This window comes from Panthera uncia (genome assembly GCF_023721935.1).
Source record: "Panthera uncia isolate 11264 chromosome E2 unlocalized genomic scaffold, Puncia_PCG_1.0 HiC_scaffold_19, whole genome shotgun sequence".
NCBI lineage: Eukaryota > Metazoa > Chordata > Mammalia > Carnivora > Felidae > Panthera > Panthera uncia.
Genome location: NW_026057588.1, coordinates 15626384 through 15653905, shown reverse-complemented (window position 1 = coordinate 15653905; position 27522 = coordinate 15626384). Strand labels below are relative to the sequence as shown.

General features: G+C 38.1%; 3 protein-coding genes across 3 annotated transcripts in view; 2 read left to right on the top strand and 1 right to left on the bottom strand.

The window, feature by feature from the left end:
- Positions 1-14995, top strand: part of ZNF829 (zinc finger protein 829) — a 28879-nt gene extending 13884 nt beyond the window's left edge. Inside the window, exons 1-2 of one of the 2 annotated variants that reach the window (XM_049622143.1) lie at positions 9-3470; positions 11071-14995. In XM_049622143.1, the coding sequence (XP_049478100.1) occupies positions 11082-12050 (969 nt within the window). In that variant the 5' untranslated portion in view covers positions 9-3470; positions 11071-11081 and the 3' untranslated portion in view covers positions 12051-14995. Of the gene's footprint in view, positions 1-8; positions 3471-11070 lie in introns of those variants that run through there. The other variant, XM_049622142.1, reaches the window with a different exon arrangement.
- Positions 1-27522, top strand: part of LOC125915975 (zinc finger protein 420) — a 421195-nt gene that overhangs the window by 14215 nt on the left and 379458 nt on the right. The gene's annotated exons all lie outside the window — the stretch shown is intronic.
- LOC125915979 (zinc finger protein 568) overlaps positions 1-27522 on the bottom strand; it is a 158324-nt gene that overhangs the window by 100679 nt on the left and 30123 nt on the right.

Here is a 27522-nt window from a genome sequence, read left to right as displayed (position 1 = left end):
GGTTAAGTCCATTTGGACATCTCAGTGGGATCTTCAAAATTTTAAGAGAATAACATTTTCTTTTTTATTTTTATGTTTATTTATTTATTTTGAGAGAGAACACACACCTGCATGAGCAGAGAAAGGGCAGAAAGAGAGAGAGAATGAACCCAAGCAGGCTCTACACTGTCAGCATGGAGCCTGACCCAAGGTTCAACTCCACAGACTGTGAGATCATGACCTGAGCCAATACCAAGAGTCAGACTCTCAACTGAGAACCACCCAGGTGCCTCCAGAGTATAACATTTTCAAAACTTTTCAAAAATATAACTTTTCAGGGCATCTAGGTGACTCAGTCGGTTAAGTATCTGACTTGGTATTGGCTCAGGTCATGATCTCACAGTTGTCAGATTGAGTTCCACATTGGGCTCCAGGCTGAGTGTGGAACCTGCTTGGGATTCTCTCTCTCCCTCTGCCTCTGCCCTTACCCTGCTTGCACGTGCGTGTATGCGCTCTCTCCCTCTCCCCGTCTCTCTCTCAAATAAATAAACTGAAAAAAAAAGTTATAACTTTTCAGAAGTTTAATATGACTCTTTCATAAATATATGATAAACACATTTGAAGGATTTATTTAGTTCATTATTTGGGAGAAATGGAGTTCATATTGTCATGGAAAGAAAGAATGCAGGAATAACATCACTAACTGGGATATAAAAACTAGTTATTGTCCTACAGGATAATAAATCTGTAACCTTCAGGCTGTCTTTTAACCAAACACATCATTTGCAATCTGTTGTTCCTAGCAATTTTTTGTTTTTTGTTCAGTTACTTTCTAAATTTTTAAAACACGCTGTATTGCTATTGTGAGCGTGTACAATTTTCTAATTAGTATTGTTGGTGCAGAGAAATACTATTAGTTTTTCTTTAACATGTGAAAATGAATTTAATTTTATTAGTTATCAGGGAAATGCAAATTAAAACTGCAGTAGGATACCATTATGACACCTGCAACATGGACAAACATTTAAGTCTGAAGATGAATAGATGAGAATGTGGAGCAGTATGCAGCCTCAAGCTGCTTGTAGGATATAAATTTTTCAACTGCTTTCCCCACCCCTTTCTTCTTAAATTTTATTGTGATAAGATCACTTAACATGAGATCTACCCTCTTAACAGATCTTTAAGTGTATAGTATAGTATTGTTAACTATAGGCACAGCATTATATAGTAGATCTCTAGAACTTATTTGCCTTGCATCGTTAAAACTTTATACTTGTTGATTAACAACTGCTCATTTCCCTCTCAGCCCAGCCCCTGGCAACCACCATTCTACTCTTTGCTTCTATGAGTTTTGCTCTTTTTAGATACCTCATATAAGTCAAATAATGCAGTATTTGTCCTGTGACTGCCTTATTTCATGTAGCATAGTGTCTTCAAGGTTCATCCATGTTGTCACATATGGCAAGATTTCCTTCTTTTTAAGGCTGAATAATATTCCATTGTACATATATGCCACATTTTCTTTATCCACTCATCTATCTATGGATTTAGGTTGTTTTCATCTTGACTATTATGAGTAGTGCTGCAATGAACACATGAGTGCTAATATCTCTTCAAGATCTTGATTTCAATTCTTTTGGATAAATACCCAGAAGTGGGATTGATGGATCATATGATAGTTTTATTTTTAATTTTTTGAAGAACCTCCATACTGTTTTCCATAGTGGCTACACTATTTTGCATTCCCACCAGTAGTGTACAAGAGTTCCAATTTCTTAGCATCTTCACCAACAGTTACTTGCCCCCCCCTTTTTTTTAATGACAGCTGTCCTAACCGTAATAGGTAATGTTTCATCATGGTTTTGATTTATGTTTCTGTAATGATTAGCGATATTGAGCATCTTTCATTCACTTCTTGGCTATTTGTATGGTTTCTTTGGAGAAACTTCTATTCACGTTCTTATTTATTTACTTACTTAATTTTTAAAGTTTATTTATCTTGAGAGAGAGAAAGTGAGCAAGTCAGGGGTGGGCAGAGAGGGAGATAGGGAATCCCAGGCAGGCTCTGCACTGTCAGAGCATAGCCAAATGCGTGGCTCGAACTCATGAACCATGAGATCATGACCTGAGCTGAAATTGGATGCTTAGCCAGCTGAGCCACCCAGGCACCCTACTAATTTTTTAAATTAGGTTATTAGGTTTTATTCCTACCTTTTTAGACATTAACCCCTTATCATATATATGGTTGGCAAATGTTTTCTCCCATTCCATAGATTGTCTTTTCATTCTGTTGATTCTTTGCTATGTGTAAGATTTTAAATTTGATGTAGTCCTAGTCCTGTATGTCTATTTTTGCTTTTGTTACCTGTGCTTTTGATGCCATATTCGGAAATCATCACTAAGACCGGTGTCATGAAACTTTTCCCCTATGTGTTCTTGTAGAAGTTTTACAATGTCAGGTCTTATATTTAAGTCTTTAATACATTTTGAGTTGATTTTTCTGTATGATATAAGGTAAGAGTCCAGTTTCTTTTTTTTGCATGTGGATGTTCCATTTTCCCATCATCATTCTTTTTAAGCTTATTTTGAGAGAGACAGAGTATAAGTGGGAGAGAGGCAGAGAGAGAGGGAGACAGAGAATCCCAAGCAGGCTCCACACTGTCAGCACAGAGCTGGACATGGGGCTCAAACTCATGAAACCTTGAGATCATGACCTGAGCCAAAACCAAGAGTCATATGCTTAACTGACTGAGCCAGCAGGTGCTTCTCCCATCATCATTTGTTAAGACTTACCCTTCTCTGTTATGTAGTCTTGCACATTTGTTATATATTAATTGTGTATACGTGAATTTATTCTGTTCTGTTGGCTATATGAATGTCTTTGTGCCGGTACCGTACTGTTTTAACTGCTGCAGCTCTATAATCTATTTTGGAATCAGGAAATGTGTTGCCTCCAGCTTTGTTGTACTGTCTAAAGATTATTTTGGCTCATTGAATGGTTTGTTCTATTACTATAGAAAATGCCATTGGGATTTTTACAGGGATTTCATTGAATCTGTAGATAATTTGGGGAGTATGGACATTTTTACAGTATTTTCCCAATCCATGAACACAGAATATCTTAACATTGATCTTGTGTATCTTTAATTTCTTCCATCAGTGTTTCACAGTTTTCAGTGTACAAGTCTCTCACCTCCTTAGTTAAGTGTGTTCCTAAGTATATTAGTCCTTTTAATCTATTATAAATAGTATTGTTTTTCTAATTTCCTTTTCAGAATATTGTTAAAGAAACACAGCTCATTTTTCCTGCAACTCATTTCCTGCAACTGCAAACTGAAAACCTAATTTGTTTATTAATTCTAACAGTTTTTATGTGGAGTCTTCATAGAGTTTTCTATATGCCGGATATAGAAGTGGCAAGAGCGGGCATCTTTGCCTTCATGATCTTAGAGGAAAAGCATTCAGTTTTTCATCACTGAATATAATATTAGGTGTGTACTTTTTATATATGGTCTTCATTATGTTGAGGTAATATCCTTCTAGTAGTTTGCTGAGAGTTTTTTAATGAAAGGGTGTTGAATTTTATCAAATTAGTTTTCTGCATCTGTTGAGATGATCATTTGATTTTTATCCTTCAGTCTCAGGTATTACATTAATTGATTTTTGTATGTTGGATCATCTTTACATCCCAGGAATAAATTCCACTTGGTCATGGTGTATGATCCTTTTAATGTGCTGTTGAATTCGGTTTACTAGTATTTTCTTGAGAATTTTTGCATCAATATTCATTAGGAATTGGCCTGTCATTTTCTTTTTTTAATGGTTTCTATGTCTGGCTTTGGCATGAGGGTAATGCTGGCTTCATAAAATGAATGTTTTTCTTTTTCCTCTTTATTTAAAAAAAATATTTTTTAATGTTTATTTTTGAGAGAGACAGAGTGTGAGCAGGGGAGGGGCAGAGAGAGAGAGGGAGACAATCCAAAGCAGGCTCCAGGCTCTGTCAGCACAGAGCCCATTGTGAGGCTCAAATTCGCAAGCTGTGAGATCATGACCTGAGCCAAAGTTGGAGGCTTAACCAACCGAGCCATCCAGGCACCCCCATAAAATGAGTTTTGAGCCTAGTGGCTCACTTGGTTGAGCATCTGACTCTTGATTTCAGGTCAAGTCATGATCTCAGGGTCATGGGAGCGAGCCCCAGAGTGGAGCTTGCTTGGGATTCTGCCTCTCTCCCTCTGCCCCTCCGCTACGTGTGTGCACACATGCACTTTCTCTTTCTCTCAAAAACAAAAATAGTTTGGAAGTGTTCCCTGCTTTTCAGTTTTTTTTTTGTAGGAGTTTTAGGATTGGTACCTCTCCCCCACTCCCTAGGTTGACATTATTATTATTTAAATGTTTGGTAGACTTCACCAATGAAGCCATCTGGTCCTGGGCTTTTCTTTGTTGAGAGAATTTTTTTTGAGAGAGAGGGGAAAGAGAGAGAGTGTGTGCTGCATGCACGAGCAGGGGAGGGGCAGAGGGAGAGGGAGAAAGAGAATCTCAAGCAGGCTCCAGGCTCAGCATGGATCCCGACTTGGGGCTGGATCTCACCACCGTGAGACATGACCTGAGCTGGAATCAAGAGTTGGACGCTTAACTGACTGAGCCACCCAGGTGCCCTGAAAGTTTTTTTTATTGTGAGCCAATGTTCTTACTAGTTATGGGTATATTCAGACTTGCTGTATCTTCATGATTCAGTCATGGTAGATTATATGTATCTAGGAATTTATCCATTTTTTTCCAGGTTATCCAGTTTCATGGTATATAATTATTCATAGAAGCCTCTTATGGTCCTTTTTATTTCTGTAACATTAGTTATAGTGTTTCCTTTTTCATTTCTGATTTTATTTATTTGAGACTCCTCTTTTTTCTTAGTCTAAAAGTTTATCAATTTTATTTATTTATTTCAATAAACCAACTATTTCATTGGTCTTTCTTGTTTTTCTATTCTATTTCATTTATATCCACTAATCTTTATCATTTTCTTCCTTCTGCCAACTTTGGGTTTAGTTTGTTCCTTGAGGCATAAATTAGGTCATATATTTGTTATCTTATTTTTTAATGTAGGACTATACTCTCCCCTCTTCATTACTACTTTTTCTTCATCTTGATTTTGTCTCTCAAGATATTTTCTAATTTCTCTATTTCTTGTTGACCTATCACTTGTTCAGAAGTGTTGTTTAATTTCTACATATTTGTGAATTTTCCAGTTTTCATTCTGCTGTTGATTTCTAATTTCATTGACCATAGTCAGAAAAGATACTTGGTGTGATTTTAGTCTTCTTAAATTTCATCCAGGTCCCCCTGCCTTTGAAGTTTTTATTTATTTTAATCTCTACACATAACATGGGACTCCAACTCATGACCCTGAGATCAAGAGTCGTACGCTCTTCCAACTGAGCCAGCCAGGTGCCCCTTTTGCCTTTGACTATTTTTTTTTAATTTTTTTTTTAACGTTTATTTATTTTTGAGACAGAGAGAGACAGAACATGAATGGGAAAGGGGCAGAGAGAGAGGGAGACACAGAATCGGAAGCAGGCTCCAGGCTCTGAGCCATCAGCCCAGAGCCCGACACGGGGCTCGAACTCACGGACCGCAAGATCGTGATCTGAGCTGAAGTTGGATGCTTAACCGACTGAGCCACCCAGGCGCCCCTGCCTTTGACTATTGACAAAGACATTATAATGATGTCTCAGTGTGACATAATGTGTCTCAGTATGGATTTCTTTTGGAATACTTTGACTTCCTGAGTCTGCATGTCTGTTTCCTTCCCCAGATTTGGGAAGTTTTCATCCATTACTAATTTGAGTAAGTTTTCTTGTTCTTACTCACTTCTGCCTCTAGAATTCCCATAATACCATTCCTTGGTGTTTCATAAGAACCTTAAGCTTTCTTTACTCTTTTCTATTCTCTTTTCTTTCTGCTCCTTTGATTGGATAATTTCAAAAAAAATGTGTCTTTGAGTTCACTGATTCTTCTGCTTTAGTCTGTTGTTGACTACATCTATTAAAATTTTCAGTTCAGTTTTTACATTCTTCAGCTCCAGGATTTTCTTATTATTTCTCATATTTTGTCTCATTGGAATTCTCACTTTCCTCATACATTGTTCTCCTGAGCTCATTGATCATTTTTATGATGTTTATTTAAAATTTCCTGTCAGGTAATTCCTCTACTTATATTTCATTAGGGTAATTTTTTGGAGCTTTGTTTCTTTGTTTGGATTGTGTTTCCCTGTTTCTTCATTTTCCTTGATTCTTTGTGTTGATATCTACATGTTAAAAAAAAATGCCACTTGTCCCATTTATTATGTATTAGCCTCACACAAGAGAAGACCTTCACCAGTCAGAGCTTCTGTCAGCCTCTCAAACTTTTATGCTAATCCAAACCACTGTCTTTATTAGCGACCCCCAGGTGTCTAGAGTATGCCAGGTCCCATCAGTGCTCTGAAACAAGCACCAATTCCTCATGTAGCATCTAAAGAAATTAGAACATTGGATGTGTGGTCCAGTTTCTTTCCCTCTCCAGAGAAAATGTGGGAGCTGGAGTGTTTTGCCTGCTAGCTTTGCTCTGGAATGGGGGGAAGGGCTATGGCAAATGTTTACATGCAGGTGTTACATGCAAAGATGGTTCAAATCCCCATCTTTGTTCTCAATGGCTCCCAGGTGTCTAGAATATGCCCGGTTCCATCAGCTCCAAGACAGAAGCCAGGCCCTAAGTAATCCCCCGAAATTTGGAACATTTGAAAACTGGGAGCTTTGTTTTTTCTCCCACTCGCTGTGTACTAAACTAGGAGAAGAGCTGTGGTGCTTCCATGCTAGTTCAAATTGCCCCTTTGTTTTCTGTAGTCCCAGGGGCCCACTGTTTGCCAGGTCCCATCTGCACTCTGAGATAGTGCTGAGATAGAGATAGGTGAGATTGAAGTCAGTACCTTGGGTAGCTCCCAGAGAAGTTAGAAAATTGTTGCATTGTCCAACTCTTCTCATCTTCAAGGAGATGGTGGGAGCTAGAGTTTTCTATCCATTCATTCTGCACTAGGCCAGGAGGAGGAGCTATGATAAGTTTGTATACTAGTTCAAACTACCTTCTTAATTCTTGGTGGCTCTCAGACATCTTGAATCTGCTGGGTTCCATCAGCACTCCAAGACTGGTGAGATAGAAGCCAGTACCTTAGTCAAACCCCAGAAAAGTTGGAATGTTTGACACACAGTCCACCTCTTACCTTCCCCAGGGAGAAGCTGAGAGCTGAAGTTTCTCTCCCATTCACTCTGTATTGAGCAGGGAAAGGAGCTGTGGTGAGTGCCTGCATACTAGTTCAAACCAGTGCTTTTGTTCTCTGTAGTCCTCAGGAGTCTAGGGTATAACAGGTCTAATCAAGGCTCCAGAATGGTCAGTTAGGCATCACTTAGAAAAGTTGAGTCATTGACTGCATTCCAACTTTTTTTTGTATTCAGGGAGAAGTTGGAAGCTGGAGGTTTCCTCCCAGTTTTATGGCGCTATGCCAGTACGGGGATCATGGTGAGAGAGGGTTTCTCCAGTTTTCCTACTAGTTTTAATATGTCTGGCTTCACACTTGCCTAGTATGTAGGATTCTCTTAGTTTCTTGATTTGTCACGAAGGGAACTTATCTATGTATTGGTATTGAGTTGATGTGTTTATTATGGGGGTCAGGAGAACCTAGCACTTATTATTCCATCATCTTGCTGATGTTACTCAAAATACTATTAATTTTTATAAGTTGATCTTTAATGTCTGGCAGTTTTTTATTCTCTTGATTTTTCTAGTTAGATCATCATCATATTAAGGTTTTTCTAGTTAGATCATCATATTATTAGATTTATCACTTCCAATCCTCATACTTATTATTTCTTTGCTTATAATAATAGCTGGGACTGCCTTAATTGGTAACATTGGTAGTGGTAACATTTCTTTTTCCTGATCTAATGGGACCATATCTGAAGTTTCTTCAGGGGTGCCTGGGTGGCCCAGTTGGTTGAGCGTCCAACTTTGGCTCAGGTCATGATCTCGTGGTTTGTGGGTTTGAGCCCCACATTGGGCTCTGTGCTGACAGCTCAGAGTCTGGAGCCTGCTTCAAGTTCTGTGTCTCCCTCTCTCTTTCATAACTTTTACCAACTTACAGCTATTACTTTGCAGGGCTGATTTGCTCGGAGTTATCATAAACAGGTCTTGGCCACATCCTATACTTTTTCTGTATCTGTCAAAGATGATCATGGTAGTTTGTAGTCTTATTTCAACAACAGTTGTACCCTCTGTTGTATGGCCATTTTGACCTGTGAGTCCATGTTCCCAAGAGATTATCAATCACCTTGTCTGGCAGTGTGCCTGGGGTAGGGCCAAGAGGTAAACCCAGGTCTGTGTCCCTCTAGGTAGATATAAGAAGTGGGTGGAGATAAGCTCAGGATGATGAGCCCTAAGACCTAAGGGTTCACTGGTGATAACTTTTATTTGCTACTGCTCCTCTAGGTAATTCTTCTTATCAGGGTTTGATCTTTCAGCATTTACAAAGCAGCAGCATCTACGGAAGAGTATGCTTTCCCTTTTGTAATCCACCAGCTCTTGGGTTTTTTTCTTTCTTTAAGTTTTTTTTTTTTTTTTTTTGTTAACATTTATTCATTATTGAGAGAGAGAGAGAGAGAACACAAGCATGGGAGGGGCAGAGAGAGGGGGAGACACAGAATCTGAAGCAGGCTTCAGGCTCTGAGCTGTAAGCGCAAAGCCCAACACGGGGCTTGAACCCACAAGCAGTGAGACCATGACCTGAGCTGAAGTTGGACTCCCAACTGACTGAGCCACCCAGGTGCCCTGCTCTTGGGGTTTTAATAGCTTAGGAGGTAGAGGAGCATATGCCTGAGAGCAGGTGATCAGCCATATTCTTCTATCCACAGGTTTTTTTCTTTGCCATTAGGTTATCCTACTTATTCAGCAACTTGAGCAGAGTTGCCATCAATTCCTGTGGTAAAGACATAGGCTGCTGTGGTCCCAGGGAAGTTCAGGGAAAGGCTAAATCAGAGTTTAAAGACTTTACTACCAGGCTAGCCTCTCCTTGCCTCCTGTTACCATCTATCTAGGCAAGTAGCTCCATCCTCAAACACACACAAGTTTGTATAAGTCTTCAGTCTCCCTAAAATATTTCATAATTTGCCTCAGTTCCACAAAACCAAATTCTCTGTAATTTCTCCAAGGTCAATTGAGAAAGGAAGCCAGAATTTTGTGCACAGAATTTAGAGAGGAATTTTGGGGTTTTTAAAAATACTTTTTCATGATTATATTTTTGATTTCTAAGAACTTTGTGTGTATATATGTTAGTGTTCCTTTGTGTTCCTTTGTTTAGCATCTTATGCCTGTTTAATTCTCTTATCTCTCTGAGGTTATTCATTATATGTTTTGACCTTTTCTTCTGTTCCTTGCATTGATTGTTCCCTCACAGATACTTTGTTCTGTTTTAGGCTCCTTTTCATGTTGAAAAACATTTCTCAAATGTCTTATAAACAATGGCTTACTGCTCATTTTTAAGTATGACATACTGAAAAGATGATTGGAACTTCTGTGTAGTAGGGATTGGGTCTTGTTTACTTTAGGATGATCTGGTTGGGTTAATATACTGAGGACTGCCCACTTTTGGTAATATGGTCTTTTCCCTTGTGCATAATTTTCCCATCAGAAGGGACTTTTACTTTCATTACTAATTGAGGGAGTTATGAGCCTATTGTTGGCATTCTGAGAGTGAAATTGGGATGAAATGAACAGGATTATTTCAGTATTGTGGCTTTCACAAATTCTCTGATATCAAATGGCTGTCTTACACTTCAATTAAATTCTGACACTACCTGGAATTAACATCAGATTCCACAGGTTAAGGGGCAAGGTACCCAACAAGATTGCCCTTAGTTCAGACACCAGTTGCAACTGGGATCCCCAGGCTACCCATACTTCTGCCTGGCTGACTATAAATTTAGAGTTTCATACAACTCCTCAGGTTTGATAATTCACTAGAACAACTCATAAATTCATGAAAAGCACTGTATTTACGATTACCATTTTATATAAAAGAGACAGTGAACAGCCAGCTGAAAAGGTACATAGGGCAAATTCTAGGAGGTACCAAGCATAGGAAATTCTGTGCCCATGTAGTCAAGGTATGCCACCTTCCTTGTACATCATACAGTCTAGGAAGCTTCCCTTAATCCTTGCTCTGAGTTTTTATTGGGGTTTGATTATGTGGTCATGAGTGGTCAAGACTAACTAGTTTCAGTGAATCCCCAATATATCAGGCTCTATCACCTGCCTACCATTCTTGCCTATATCATTCAGCACCTTAGACTTCCTGTAGGCTATACCCTAATGTGAATTTGCAACAGCACACCCTTTGCACAGTCTCTGACTGCACCTCCACCCATTTATACATTTCAACACATTTGTTCCTCAAGTCTTTTTTTTTAATTGTTTATTTTTCAAAGAGAGAGCATGAGTGGGGGAGGGATAGAGAGAGAGGGAGACAGAGGATCCGAAGCAGGCTTGGTGCTGACAGCAGCAAGCCTGATGTGGGGCTTGAACTCATGAACTGTGAGATCATGACTTGAGCCAAAGTCGGATGCTTAACTGACTGAGCCACCGAGGTGCCCTCCTCAGTAATCTTTTTATTCAGGACAGACATCTGTCCACAAATTACAAGACATATAGTATGATGGTTTGTGTAAGGGATATATGCTTATGAGCATGTATATATGCTTAGAATCACTGTATATAATAGAGGGTGGCCCTGAACAGGGTGTATTTACAGAAGTTTCAAGTGATTCTGATTCACATCAGTATTTCAAGATAGAGATTATTTATTTCCCTAATCACCCTCTTGAATTTCCTGTTGGCTCTCCTCAATGTCCATGCTTTCGTTATCAGTTTTAAAAATTGCTTAGCTGTATTTGAGAGTTGTTTAAGCATTTACTTTCCTAGATATTATTTTTACCTTAATCTTTTTTTGAAGTTTTAATCTTTTCCAAGATAGGATAAATGAACATACATATTTTTATTTTCTTTCAGATCTGGAATCCATGTGTGAGACCAAGATATTATCTCTAAAGAAGAGACATTTTAGTCAAGTAATATTTACCCATGAAGACATGCCCACTTTTATTCAGCCCACATTCCTCACTCCACATCAAAAAACTGTTAATGAAGAGAAACCCTGTGAATGTAAGATATGTGGAAAGGCCTTTAATCAGAACTCACAATTTATTCAACATCAGAGAACTCATTCTGCTGAAAAAAACTACAAATGTAAAGAGTGTGGGAAATCCTTTAGTCGTGGCTCGCTTGTTACTCGACATCAGAGGATTCATACTGGTGAAAAACCCTATGAATGTAAGGAATGTGGCAAGGCTTTTAGTTGTAGTTCATATTTTTCTCAACATCAGAGGATTCACACTGGTGAGAAACCCTATGAATGTAAGGAATGTGGAAAAGCCTTTAATTATTGCTCAAACCTCAACGATCATCAGAGAATTCACACTGGTGAGAAACCCTATGAATGTAAAGTATGTGGAAAAGCCTTTACTAAGAGTTCACAGCTCTTTCCACATCTGAGAATTCATACTGGTGAGAAACCTTATGAATGTAAAGAATGTGGGAAAGCCTTTACTCAACACTCAAGGCTTATTCAACATCAGAGAATACATACTGGTGAGAAACCTTATGAATGTAAGGAATGTGGGAAGGCCTTTAGTAGTGCCTCAACACTTACTAACCATCACAGAATTCATGCAGGCAAGAAACTCTATGAATGTAAGGAATGTGGAAAGGCCTTTATTCAGAGCTCAGAACTTATTCAACATCAGAGAATCCATACAGATGAAAAACCTTATGAATGTAATGAATGTGGGAAGGCCTTTAATAAAGGTTCAAACCTTACTAGACATCAAAGAATTCACACTGGTGAGAAACCCTTTGACTGTAAGGAATGCGGAAAGGCCTTTGGTAGTCGTTCTGACCTTATTCGCCATGAAGGAATTCATACTGGGTGAAAGATAAGCTCTGTTCATAATCTTTATAATAAGATCTTAAAAATAGGTAATGGAAAAAAAAATAAAGCAGTGTAATAGTTTTTTGAGCTACTATAACAATATCAAGTACCTCAAAATTGGGTGACTTAAAACAACATAAATGTATTCTCTCACAGTTTTGGAGCTTTGAAATCCAAAATTAAAGTTGTTGGTAAGGTTGGTTCCTTCTGAGGACTTTGAAGAAGAATCTGTTCCATGTCCCTCTCCTGCCTTCTGATAACAACAATCTTTGACATTCCTTGTCGTGTAATGCATCACTCCAGTCTCTGCCTCCATCTTCACATTGCATTCTCCCTATGTATATCGGTCTCTGTCTTGTTTAAGAGGAGACTCATACAGGACATGAGTCCTATTGGATTAGGGCACACCCCGATGACCTTATCTTAACTGATTACATCTGCAAAGACCTTATTTCCATGTAGGATCACATTCACAAGTGCCAGGGGTTAGGGCTTCAACATAGTTTAACCCATAACACTGTTAACATTGTTTTTCTAACATATTTGTAATTTTCTTTTATACATAACTTGTTAAATGTATTCTAAAATGTAAATTCAAGGTTTAAATTATACCTGCCTTCCCTCCAAAAAAGATTCTGTCCCAAAGTACTTCTTAAATAATTCTTTCCTCCCCATTGTTTTATTTTGTTTCTTGGTTATACATTTGTGTTTATATTGGCTTCATTTTAGAGCCATCTTTTCTATTGCTCTGACCTATAGATCTGGTACTACCAGTACTACACTGTAAGTCCTGTTAATAGGCTATCTTTTAATTCCTGGCAAAATTATAACTTTGTTTTTGAAGGCAGCTCTGTTCTTTTTCCCTTTGGTAACACTCATATTTTCATGTTGTAAAAAACACACAAAGGAAATAAATAGATTATCTGTAAGCCTTCCAAACAGAAATTACTACTTTCATATTATTACAACATATCCTTCCAGGCTTTCTTAGTGTAATCTGATGTGCATGCCGTACCATAACCTGCTTCTATCATGCTACTGTTTCAGTAAGTATAAATATTTATTTATCATTATTTTTAATGGTATCATAATATTTTCTATGGTAGATTATCATTTTGCTAAATACTACTGACATACTTAATGGTGCTCACTGAAATTTTACAGTTATAAAAATTGCCTTTTAAATACAAATTTAGTGCTATCTTATTTTGTTTTGTTTTCTTTAAAAACATTATGTTTCAGTATCAAAATAACTGATCAGTATTTCTCCTTGTAAACCATATCCCTCATTGTAACCACTGATACCAATTTGTCTTTTAATCTTCCAGACCTTTTTTTAAAAACTATATTTGTTTATAAATATGTGCACACACAACCAAATACCTAAATATTTCAATACTTGTAGAAAAGTTAGTGCTGCTTTGTAATTTTATATGTGTGTGAATATACATACACATATACACACACACTAATGTGTGTGTTGGATTGCTGCAAGGATTAAATGAGTTAAGAGATGTAAAATGGGTGGGATTGTTACTAACATATAGTAACTATCTAGCAAATGCTATTTTAATACTAGTATCGATATCTTCACCATTATTATTATCATTTGTAGAAAGGATGTTAACCATGTAATACACCTTAATTGACATCAAAGAATTCATAATGAGAAAGACCAGTGGGTGTAATGTTTGGTGAAAAGCTTCACACCAACATTTATTCTTTATTCAGCATGAAGTTTAAAAAGGAAAAGGGGTGCCTGGGTGGCTCAGTCAGTTGGGCGTCTGACTCTTCATTTCATCTCCGGTCATGATCCCAGGGTTTTGGGGTCAGGCCCCACATCAAGTCTGAGCTGAGTATGGAGCCTGCTTAGGATTCTTTCTCTCTGTCTCTGCCCCCCTCCCCTGCTTGTGTGCTCTCTCTCTCTCTCTCTCTCTCTCTCTCTCTCTCTCAAACAACAACAACAACAACAAAAAATAGTGGGGGTGCCTGGGTGGCTCAGTCAGTTAAGCATCTGACTCTTGGTTTAAGCTCAGATCATGATCTCACACAGTTCATGGGATCTATTCTGCATCTGTGCACTTTCAGCACAGGGCCTGCTTGGGATTCTCTTCCTCTCTGCCCCTCCCCTGCAGACTCTCTCTCAAAACAAACAAACAAACAAACAACTATTAAAAAAGGGAAAAAAAATGTATAAAAGTCAAGAAAGAAAAAGAATGATTAAGACTACATTCACACCTGTATTTCATGCTGCACGATAATTTTATGCCCATCAAAAACTATTTACATATTGAGAATAACAATTCATTTATCAAAAAAGCAGAGAAAACATGAAATATTTACTCAATCACTTTCCCTCCAAAGTAGAACATATGTAGGTCACATTCTTTTTCAAAATGGGAAAAATGAAAATATGATAGCCAACCATATCTGAATATTGATAATACCCTTCCAAGTAACATGAATCAGAAGTAAATCAATCCCTGAATATATTTAAATGAATGAGAATGAACACATTACATAGAAAAACCTGAAAGCAGCTAAATCTATATTCAAATAATATATAGCCCATAGGCATGCTGATTTTTTTTTCAAGTTTTTATTTAAATTCCAGTTAACATACAGTGTAATATTAGTTTCAGGTGTAAAATTTAGTAATTCATTACTCATAACACCCAGTACTCATCACAAGTGCCCTCCTTAGTACCTATCACCCATTTATTTAATCCATCTCTCTGCCCACCTTCCCTCCAGTACCCTTAGTTTGGTCTCTATAGTTAAGAGTCTGTTTTCTGGTTTTAGGCATGCTGATGTTTAAATAGCAAGAGATTATTAATAAATGAACTAAATGTACAAGACTAAAAGCAAGAATAACAGCAAGCTACATTCAAATATAGAAAAGATACTAGTAAAAATAAAAATAATTCAAGGAAAATAAAATTCTTTGACAAAAAATACATATAGACAAAAACATTGGTAATTCTGATGGGGAAAAGAAGGACAGATGAATACATTAAATATAGACATGATTAGGAGATTATCACATTTACTAATGTCTGGAAATCTGGACAAAGTATGTGGTATTTGTAGGAAAATGTAATTTGTCAGAATTAAGAAGAGATGTAAACCCTTAATAGACTAAAATGATAAATGCAGGGGGAAAAATGTTTTAATGTAGGCAAATAGCTCCACTTAAAGAGATCACCAGGCCAGATAATTTTATTGGCAAAATCTATCAAATATTCAAGGAATTTCTAAATCAAATGAAGTAAGAAGCTTGCCATTTGTTGCTGTGAATCTTCCATATTCCTGATGTCAAAATAATTAGATCACAAAAATATAATTTAGTGTCATATAGTACTAAGAGTGTACAAATTTATTCTAGCAGTCTATTAATACAAATATTCACCACAGTCTGAACACATTACCTGAACTCAAACCTTAGACAAAACCTTAACTATCACACTGTAAATCGGGATAGCAAATTAATCTAGACCACTGACTGTTTTTGTATGGCCTGTAAGCTAAGAATGGGTTTTACATTTTAAAGTGGTTAAAATTAAAAAAAAAAAAAATACATAACATGAAATTATATGAAATTGAATTTCAGTGTTCATAAATAAAGTCATTAAAACAGAACTATGTACATTCACATATTGTCTGGCTGCTTTCACACTACAAAACAATTGAGTACCTCTGATAAGACCAAGTGGTTTGCAAAGCCTATAATATTTACTATCTGGCCCATTACAGAAAAAGTTTGTCAACTCTTGCTCTAGTCATTTCCTAAAAAAAAGCATTGATTTGGTTAGCATAGTATTCTATGTTATCCAAACCCAGAAAACAAGTAGGTTTTGGGTAGGGAGGGATTCTTGAAATGCAACAAAAGATAATTCTGTGGAAATTCTGGATTTTGTATATCTAAACTCCGTAACAGGAGTGCCTGGGTGTGACTCAGTCAGTTAAGCGTCTGACTTCAGCTCAGGTCATGATCTCACAGTTTGTGAGTTCAAGCCCCACATAGGTCTCACTGCTGTCAGTGCAGAACCCACCTTGGATCCTCTGTCCCCCTCTCTTTGTCTCTCTCCCCTCATGCTTGTGCTCTTTCTCTCTCTCTCCAAAATAAACATTAAGAAAACATAACAATTGAGAATTTGACCAAGTCCCAGCATCATCTTTTATAAAATATTTTTATTAAAACAATGTTATATGCTATAATAAAATCAATGTGGATATAATGAGTGACTTTATGAGTTAAAATACCATGTCTGCATTTTAATTATTATAGCCTTATAATCCTACATCTCATAATGCACAGCAGCATATCAAAACAATACACTTAGGGGAAAAAAAGACAAAACTCATTTAACTGGCTTATATGAGCATGATCCAAACTAATTTGAACATGAAATCCTATTTGCTCCTAATTGCTGTTATTAGCATCTTTGGGAAGTGTATACACTTGGAAAATGTTTTGGGTTTCTGTTTTTGGCAAAAATCATGAAAGGTGAAAGGGAATTTATTACAGATAAGCTAGGAATTTGGGGATGGAGTATTTTCCATCTCCCGAATATCAGGCACTACAAGATAGCACCTGGAAGCCATTAAAAATACTAAGATACCCGATAAATGTAAATACATGGATAAATATAAAAGCAGTATTGTAATTTTTGTTTGCAACTCGTTTTTAAACAAAGTTTAAAGGAAAAATGCATGAAATATAAGTCTGTGTTAATGGCTACATGATATATAAAGGTGTAATTTGTGTTATCAGTAATAAAGATACCACCTGTAAAAGGATAGAGTTTTTTGTCTGCAATTGAAGTTGGTATCAATTTAAAATAGGTTGTTATAACTTTAGGATATTATATGTAATCCCCATGGTATCTACAAAGACAATACCTATAAAATACATGAAATGAAAAGGGAATCAAAACATCACTACAAAAAAATTACCAGAGGGGTGCCTGGGTGGCTCAGTCGGTTAAGCGTCCGACTTCGGCTCAGGTCATGATCTCGCGGTCCGTGAGGGCTGTGAGTTCAAGCCCCGCGTCAAGCTCTGTGCTGACAGCTCAGAGCCTGGAGCCTGTTTCGGATTCTGTGTCTCCCTCTTTCTCTGACCCTCCCCTGTTCATGCTCTCTCTGTCTCAAAAATAAATAAATGTTAAAAAAAAAATTAAAAAAAAAAATTACCAGAGCAGAAACACATTAGCAGAAACTGAAAAAACACAGTAGAAAAACATAAACTATAATGGACAAATTGCAAGAGTCTCAGTGTGAACATACCTGAGAATTAAAGATTCCAAGGGGTCCCAGTCATAGGGTAGCCCCACACTTTTATGAGTTTTAACACCAGGAGGCCAACCAAGTTCTTATAGTGAAGATTGGCAAAATCCCCATTGTGCTTTTGGCAGGAGGAAGGGAAAGTCACTATTTTGAAATACACCTAGAGCATTCATAACAAGGCATGCCCCCAATAACCTCGTGGGGTTTTATTAGCATCTAACCATGTTGAAGAGAAATGACCAACTCCAGCCCACTCTAACCATCCTGTCCCACCTACATTGGGGAAGAGGGTCTGAAAACTGGTGATGTTCACAGTCCAGTGGCATAGTTTCACCAAAGACCAAAATTATAAATTTATGTGGAGAGGCAAAATATCCAGAATAGCCAACACAGTATCGAAGGAGAAGAATAGAAGTGTAGGATTGACAATACCGAACTTCAAGACTTACAATAAAACTACAGAAACAAAAATAGTGTATTTATGAAAGAATAGACAAATAGATCAATGGAATGGATTAGAGAGCCCAGAAATAGACCCATTCAAATATACTAATCTTTGATCAAGCAGCAAAGGCAATACAATGGGGAATAGTTTTTTCAACAAATGATACATCTTTTTGACTGCTGGACATCTGCAGTCAAAAAAAAAAAGCTAGACCCACCTTACAGCCTTCACAAAAAATTAATTCAAAATGGATCATAGTCCTAATTGTAAAATGCAAAACTATAAAACTCATAGACGATAACACAAGAGAAAATACAGATGACTTTAGGTTTGGTGATGACTTTTTAATACAACACCAAAAGCATGATCCATGAAAGAAAGGATTGGTAAGCTGTACTTCATTAAAATTTTTAAAACTTCCACTCTGCAAAAGACACTTAAGAGAATGAGAAGACAAGCCATACACTAGAAGAAAATATTTGTGAAAGACCTATCTGATAATGGATTAGTATCCAAAATATACAAACAATTCTTAAAATTCAACAATAAGAAAACCCAATTTTTAAAAATGGGCAAAATTCCAGACATCACCAAAGAAAATGTACAGATGAAAAACATACAAAAAGATGCTCAATATCGTCTCCAAAGAGTTGTAAATTAGAACAATGAGATACCACTACACACTCGTGAGAATGGCTAAAATCCAAAACACTGGTAACACCAAATGCTGGCTAGGATGTAGGATAACAAGAAGTCTCATTCATTGCTAATGGGAATGCAGAATGTTTACAGCCACTTTGGAAGACAGTTTGGCACTTTCTTGTAAACTAAACATACTTTTAGCACACAATCCAGAAATCATGCCCCTTGGTGCTTACAAGTTAATTGAAACTTGCATTCACATAAATACTTGCACCTGAGGGGCGCCTGGGTGGCTCAGTCGGTTAAGCGTCTGACTTCGGCTCAGGTCATGATCTCACGGTTCTTGGGTTCAAGCCCCACGTTGGGCTCTGTGCTGACAGCTCAGAGCCTGGAACCTGTTTCAGATTCTGTGTCTCCCTCTCTTTCTCTGCCCCTCCCCCACTCGCGCTCTGTCTCAAAAATAAATAAACATTAAAAAAAAAATTTAAGGGGCGCCTGGGTGGCGCAGTCGGTTAAGCGTCCGACTTCAGCCAGGTCACGATCTCGCGGTCCGTGAGTTCGAGCCCCGCATCGGGCTCTGGGCCGATGGCTCGGAGCCTGGAGCCTGTTTCCTATTCTGTGTCTCCCTCTCTCTCTGCTCCTCCCCCGTTCATGCTCTGTCTCTCTCTGTCCCAAAAATAAATAAAAAACGTTGGAAAAAAAAAATTTAAAAACTTGCACCTGAGATAACATTTGCAAGATGGTGGAATAGGACACCCTAGATCCTCCTTCCCTTATGGAGAACCAAATCAAATCAACAAAATAACTGTGAGAAATCCAGAAGCCAGTCAAGAGGTTCTTTCACTCCAGGCAATCACAAAACCAATGGCATAGAAGCCTGGTAGGAAGTTTGGGATACTCTGCATTCTCTCTCAACAGAGAGAGGTACATTTGATTGGAAAACCCTAACTCCCATCTTCTCTCTGGGGATAGAAAGGAGAAGAATGTTTCTCTAAGCGACTTTGGAGGGGGGAGGGGCTACCTAAGGGACTGTCTTGCTTGTGTCCAAGTACTGACAGGGATGTAGCAACAGGTTGAGGGTATTTCTGAGAATAAAGACATCAATGTGTGCCAGTCTACAGTACCACTAATAAATAGAAGGAGGAGCACCAGACCATGATTTACTAACCGCCCCAGATAGGCTGCAATATCGTGGACAGACACAAGGGCAAGTTCCTAGTAGAAACCAGTAAACCTATTCAAATAGATTGTACACACCAGCCCTGGAAGGATACATGCTCAGAAAAGGCTTGAGAGGTCTCCAGAATCTTTAGCCAGGCCATGTGGAAAATGTCTTGCCTGTAGGAAAGGAGACCAGAAAATCTGAGACAGCTGACTGATTCTTCAGATGCTGAATCCCGACAACAAAAATAACAAAACATACCATGATAGATTTGAAGGAACCAATTAAGTCTTTAAAAAGCCCAATCTAAATAGAGATACGAACTGCCAAAGAATTCAAAATTACCATCGTAAGGATGCTCGATGAATTAAAAGAGCTCAGGTATCCATTGATCGATGAATAGATAAGGAAAATGTGGCATACACATACAATAGAATATTATGCAACCTTAAGAAAGAGGGAAATCCTGACAGATGCTACAACATAGATGACCCTGAAGGACATTATGCTAAGTGAAATAAGCCATTTGCAAAAGAAAAAATATTATATTTCACCCCATCAACTATCCAAGCTATTCAAAATTATAGAAATAGAAAATATATATACCTAGTCAAATATATATGTACATCTATTTTTGATAGTGATATCTCAGTTTATTTCTTGGTTCAAGGTTTCAGGCCCAGCAGTTATATTGTTGGAGGATATGAACTGATAATTTAGTGAAGTATATGTAGTGATTTGTATTTGTATGTAACCAAGTAGTTATGGTTGGAAATGCAGGGCAGAAGGTCAGGGTGGAAAGCTTAAAGTGGGATAGCAAAGAAGGCACTGGGGAGTGAATTGTTCTCTCCCATGGGGATCAGGGAGTTGACTACTATGAGGTGAGTGCCTCCTGGGGAAAGCAATAATTTCCATTAATTTTTAGAATGACACAAGTAGTGACCTCTACCAGATTTCCCTTTACAAATGGGACTCTAGGGGTATAAGTTTCGGCAGGGAGCAAAGAGTATATTAGGATAATGAGTTAAGCATAGAGTGAGCTCAGGACAGATAATTGGATTCCTAATATCAAGGAAGAAAAGCAATAAATGTCCTTAGGACATTGCCTTAGGAAAGGCAGTCCACAGGTGTCACTGGAATGAAGGTTTTGATGTCCCGGGCAAAGCTGTTTGCAGTGCAGGGGTAAAATCATCTTGGTCTTGGATTGGGGTGATGTCATTTAAGGTAATGTCATCTTTATGAGAAAGCTCCTGGACCAAAGTGTTGTCACCTGGGATGTGGGACTGAGGTGACCTTTCTAAGTGGGTACCCACTTGAATTGATATGAGTCTTAGCATTTGTTTTATTGAAAGTGTGGCTTTTTTGGAGGGATTGGGCCTCTGAACTATAAACCAGTGAAAGCGCCCAGACCAATAGTAATAAGACAACAGAATGTTGTGCAGCTGCACTTGACAGGTTTTTGTTTTATGGTGAGAATTTAGCTCAAATGGGTCCCACATCAGATTAGCAGCTACTTGGCCCATGAAACAATCTATGGTTAATTGATCTCCGGAGGGTTTGTGCCCTCAATCTGGCCTCCAGCACTTATTTTATAAATATAAATAAATAAATAAATAAATATATATATATATATATGTATGTGTGTGTGTATATATATATATATATACAATTTATTGTCAAATTGGTTTCCATACAACACCCAGTGCTCATCCCAACCCTCAGTTTGTTCTCAGTATTTAAGAGTCTATTATGGTTTGCCTCCTTCCCTCTGTGTAACTTTTTTTTCCCCCGTTCCTCTCCCCCATGGTCTTCTGTTAAGTTTCTCAGAACCCACATATGAGTGAAAGCATATGGTATCTGTCTTTCTCTGCCTGACTTATTTCAGTTCCATCCATGTTGCTACAAATGGCCAGATTTCATTCCTTCTCATTGCCAAATAGTATTCCAATGTATATATAAACCACATCTTCTTTATCCATTCATCAGTTGATGGACATTTAGGCTCTTTCCATAATTTGGCTATTGTTGAAAGTGCTGCTATAAACATTGGGGTACAAGTGCCCCTATGCATTAGCACTCCTGTATCCCTTGGATAAATTCCTAGCAGTGCTATTGCTGGATCATAGAGTAGATGTATTTAATTTTTTGAGGAACCTCCAGAGGAACTGTTTTCCAGAGGAACTGTTTTCCAGAACGGCTGCACCAGTTTGCATTCCCACCAACAGTGCAAGAGGGTTCCTGTTTCTTCACATCCTCTCCAGCATCTATAGTCTCCTGATTTGTTCATTTTAGCCACTCTGACCAGCATGAGGTGGTATCTCAGTGTGGTTTTGATTTGTATTTCCTTGATGAGGAGTGATGTTGAGCATCTTTTCATGTGCCTGTTGGACACCTGGATGCCTTCTTTAGAAAAGTGTCTATTCATGTCTTCTGCCCATTTCTTCACTGGATTATTTGTTTTTTGGGTGTGGAGTTTGGTGAGTTCTTTATAGATTTTGGATACTAGCCCTTTATCTGATATGTCATTTGCAAATATCTTTTCCTATTCTGTCGGTTGCCTTTTAGTTTTGATTGTTTTCTTTGCAGTGCAGAAGCTTTTTATCTTGATGGGGTTCCAGTAGTTCATTTTTGCTTTTAATTCCCTTGCCTTTGGAGATGTGTCGAGTAAGAAATTGCTACAGCTGAGGTCAGAGAGGTTTTTTCCTGCTTTCTCCTCTAGGGTTTTGATGGTTTCCTGTTTCACATTCAGGTCCTTCATCCATTTTGAGTTTATTTTTGTGAATGGTGTGAGAAAGTGGTCTAGTTTCATTCTTCTGCATGTTACTGCCCAGTTCTCCCAGCACCATTTGTTAAAGAGACTGTCTTTTTTCCACTGGATATTCTTTCCTGCTTTGTCAAAGATTAGTTGGCCACACATTTGTGGGTCCAATTCTGGAGTTTCTATTCTATTCCATTGGTCTATGTGTCTGTTTTTGTGCCAATACCATGCTGTCTTGATGATGACAGCTTTGTAGTAGAAGCTAAAGTCTGGGATTGTGATGCCTCCCACTTTGGTTTTCTTCTTCAATATTACTTTAGCTATTTGGGGTCTTTTGTGGTTCCATACAAATTTTAGGATTGCTTGTTCTAGGTTCGAGAAGAATACTGGTGCAATTTTGATTGGGATTGCATTGAATGTGTAGATTGCTTTGGGCAATATTGACATTTTAACAATATTTATTCTTCCAATCCATGAGCATGGAATGTTTTTCCACTTCTTTGTATCTTCTTCAATTTCCTTCATAAGCTTTCTACAGTTTTAAGCATACAGATCTTTTACATCTTTGGTTAGGTTTATTCCTAGGTATTTTATGATTGTGAATGGGATCCGTTTCTTTATTCGTCTTTCTGTTGCTTCATTATTGGTTATAAAAATGCAACTGATTTCTGTACATTAATTTTGTATCCTGTGACTTTGCTGAATTTATGTATCAATTCTAGCAGACTTTTAGTGAAGTCTGTCGGGTTTTCCATGTAGAGTATCATGTCATCTGCAAAAAGTGAAAGCTTGACTTCATCTTTGCCAATTTTGATGCCTTTGATTACCTTTTGTTGTCTGGTTGCTGATGCTAGAACTTTCAACACTATGTTAAACAACAGCAGTGAGAGTGGACATCCCTGTCGTGTTCCTGATCTCAGGGGTAAAGCTCTCAGTTTTCCCCATTGAGGATGATGTTAGCTGTGGGCTTTTCATAAATGGCTTTTATGATGTTTAAGTATGTTCCTTCTATCCCGACTTTCTCAAGGGTTTTTATTAAGAAAGGATGTTGTATTTTGTCAAATGCTTTTTCTGCATCTATTGACAGAATCATATGGTTCTTATCTTTTCTTTTATTAATGTGATGTATCACATTGATTTGCGAATATTGAACCAGCCCTGCAGCCCAGGAATGAATCCCACTTGATCATGGTGAATAATTCTTTTTATCTGCTGTTGAATTTGATTTGCTAGTATCTTGTGGAGAATTTTTGCATCCATGTTCACCAGGGATATTGGCCTATAGTTCTCTTTTTTTTGCTGGTCTCTGTCTGGTTTGGGAATCAAAGTAATGCTGGCTTCATAGAATGAGTCTGGAAGTTTTCCTTCCCTTTCTATTTTTTGGAACAGCTTGAGATGGATAGGTATTATCTCTGCTTTAAATGTCTGGTAGAATTCCCCAGGGAAGCCATCTGGTCCTGGACCCTTATTTGTTCGGAGATTTTTGATAACTGATTCAATTTCTTCACTAGTTATGGGTCTGTTCAAATTTTCTGTTTCTTCCCATGTGAGTTTTGGTAATGTGTGGGTATTTAGGAATTTGTCCATTTCTTCCAGGTTGTCCAATTTGTTGGCATATAATTTTTCATAGTATTCCCTGATAATTGCTTGTATTTCTGAGGGATTGGCTGTAATAATTCCATTTTCATTTGTGATTTTATCTATTTGGGTCCTTTCTCTTTTCTTTTTGAGAAGCCTGGCTAGAGATTTATCAATTTTGTTTATTTTCAAAAAACCAACTCTTGGTTTCATTGATCTGCTCTACTGTTTTTTTAGATTCTATATTATTTATTTCTGCTCTGGTCTTTATTATTTCTCTTCTTCTGCTGGGTTTGGGGTGTCTTTGTTGTTCTGCTTCTAGTTCCTTTAGGTGTGCTGTTAGATTTTGTATTTGGGATTTTTCTTGTTTCTTGAGATTGGCCTCCAGTACTCATGACAAGATAAAAAAAATTATAAAGATAAGGAGAGACGAAGTGCCTGGGTGAATCAGTTGGTTAAGTGTCTGACTCTTGATTTCAGCTCAGGTCATGATCTTGTGGTTCGTGTTCGAGCCCCATGTCAGTGCAGAGACAGTGCAGAGCCTCCTTGGGATTCTCTCAGTCCCTCTCTCTCTGCCCCTCCCTCCCACTCTCTCTCTCTCTCTCAAAATAAATTAATAAACTAAAAAAAAAAACTATTCAAAAAAGATGAGATATTAAAGGACTTCATATATAATGAGTCTTTATATACATGGAGATGAGACACATTTCCCTTTTAAATATAAGAAACAGTGATGAGAAAGTTTTTTAGAGTTGGTATAAGGTATGAATTGGCCAAGGAGCATTGAATTAAGAGATTAAGGCCCAGGGCAAGAGAGGCTCATTTAGGGGTCTATTTGTCAGACTGGTATCGAAAAGGAGTTGAGGACACCATTATGTTTCAGTTAACCTGGCTATCTGGGACCTATTAAGGACATGAAAGTTCTATTGAATGCCTCTTTCAAGAGCGCAGTGTGTATTCTGAGAAGTGAATTATGTGCCTTGGTTACTATCAGTAATGTCTATAACTCTGAAAGAAATAAGGTGTGTCCTGGCAAGGCCTTGTATTGTGGTCTTAGTATATGTAGAGCCGTGTGTAATATTGATTTGTATCTGGGGTGTGCAGCAACAGACTTTTTTACCCTGAAGGGAACAATTTTTAATCAATGGGCCAACAGTCTGTAATGAATATGAAGACGGAACCATTTGTTGGCTGGGACATCCAGTGCTAAGGTGACTGCCTAAAGTTTGCCCAAGTGTATTGTCCCTTGTGTCCTATCATTTATGAGGGAAATCCTGGCTAAGGGAAGGGAAACGGAAATATTACACTGAGCTCCATCACATAAGATGGTTGGCAGTGCTCTTTGTATGTAGCCTACAAACACTCTTCACTGTACATTCAGTTGATACCAAGGGGCTCCCAGATAGCAAAGGGGGAGGGTGAAGGGAGACCTCCTCCAGTACTCTGGCATCTGGCAAGGGACTAAGGACAGGGGAGACCAGCTCTTGCAGATTTGGCTCCACCCTGTCTTAAGGAGATCTCAGTAGCTTTGCCAAGCCTGTCAGGCACTGTTTCCATGACCCAGAGCATAATGAGAAGCTGGGTAAAGAGGGTCACAGCCTCAGGGTCTGTGAGAACCTCTCTTTCTAGGAGATCCTAATATGTGGCCAGCCATCAGTTGTCTTAATGGTGTGTACATGAGTCCAAGATAACCAGTCTCTTTCATCAGTTCTTGGATAACTTATGGCCATCAAGTGGTCCACAGACTCTAGGAGGCATGACAGGCTACTAAAGCCTCTATGGTGAAGGAATTTCTGAGGACACTAATGAGAGTAACTGTTGATTTCAACTTGGACAGATTTTAACCCTTTTGTTGGGGAGGGTTCCATTAAGGAGGGCTGATTTATCCATGGAAACATCAATTAGATAAAGTAAAATTTAGAAATGAGGACTATGTTGCCACAAGAACCCAAAAAAGACTAAAACATGTTGGACTTGTATGTCTGTAATGAGTGTGTGAAATGAATCTCCTTGCAGGAGTATGTGATTAATGTAGTGCCATACTCGTGCTCCTAGAGAAAGGCAGATACAGCTAAGATTTTGTCTGCAATTTGTAACAACAAAGTTATTGAGGAACTCCATGGGTAGCCTGGAAAAATTTTATTATGTCCCTTTGGAGGCAAGGACAAACTACAGCTGAGAGGTTGTTGAAATAGGCATTAAACAGAACATATTAGCCAAATCTATAAGAGCAAAATATTTACCAGTTGTTGAAAATTGAATAGAATTAGTAATTTTAATAATATTGGGTATTGGGTATGGGACCTCTAATAGATGGGACCATAGCATTAAGGTTGTAGTAATTCACCATGTGGCACCATGCACTCATTTATGCACTTATATTTGTTTGTTTGTTTGTTTATCTTCCAAGCTTAAGGCAGGCAAAATTAGGCTATCAAATGTAGAAGTGTTAGGGATAAGCACCCTCTATACATTAGACTTATATAATAAATTTTAATCCTCAAAGCCCTTGTTTTAATTTATATTGGATCATATTAATATTTTAACTGGAATCTGTATTCCATATTATCAGGCCAATTTCTCCACCCCCCCAACTCCACTGTCTTGCTTTTAATTAGTTTCAAACTAAGTTTTTAGTTTAAAATTTTTTTAAGTTCAATTTATTTATTTATTTATTTATTTATTTAGAAAGTGCGCACACAGGAGAGGGAGGTACAGAGAGAGAGGGGGAGAGAATCCCAAGCTGAAAGAGTGAAGCCCCATGTAGGGCTCAAACTCCTGAACTCCGAGATCATCCTGAGCTGAAATCAAGAGTCAGACTCAACTGACTGGACCATCCAGGTGCCCTTCATAAGCTTTTAAAGTGGAATCAACCAGAAGGTGAGAGTGTAAGGGAAATGATTTTCCAACACCTCTCATGTACACTAAAATTTCTTTTTGGGAATGCAACAGGTTCTTTGCTGTTTACAAGGGGTGTGGGAAAAATATCTTTTCTCATGTTTCTCCTTTAGTCTCACACTACTACCACACTCACAACACTTCTGACACTCAAGGAATTCTGTGACAGCAGCTGGAGGCCTACAATTTAACTCAATTCTGACCCTATCTACCTGGAGATAGCACCAGAACTCATAAGTTAAGGCTTATTCCCACACGACTGCCCTGTTACCATTCCCACTCCCACAGATATTTCAGATGCCAATCACAAGTCTAGGTTGTTATGTGTGCTCCTGACACATCAGCTATAATGTGGAGGTCCCAAGACCCCCTCCTAAGGTTTGATTAACTTGCTAGAGCAGCTTACAGAACCCAGGAAAACAGTTTACTTGCTGTTTACCAGCTTATTATAAAAAGATATGATAAAGTATATAGATGAACATCCAGATAGAAAGATACATAGGGCTAGGTCTGGGACGGTTCTGAGTGCAGGAACTTCTGTTACGTGGAGTTGGGGTGTGCCACCCTCCTGGTAAATGGCTGTGCTCATCAACTTGGAAATTCCCCAGACCCCATTCTATTGGGATTTTTATGGATGCTTCCTCACATAGACACGATCAATTAACAACTCCATTTCTAGCACCTCTATTCTCTCTAGAAAGCTG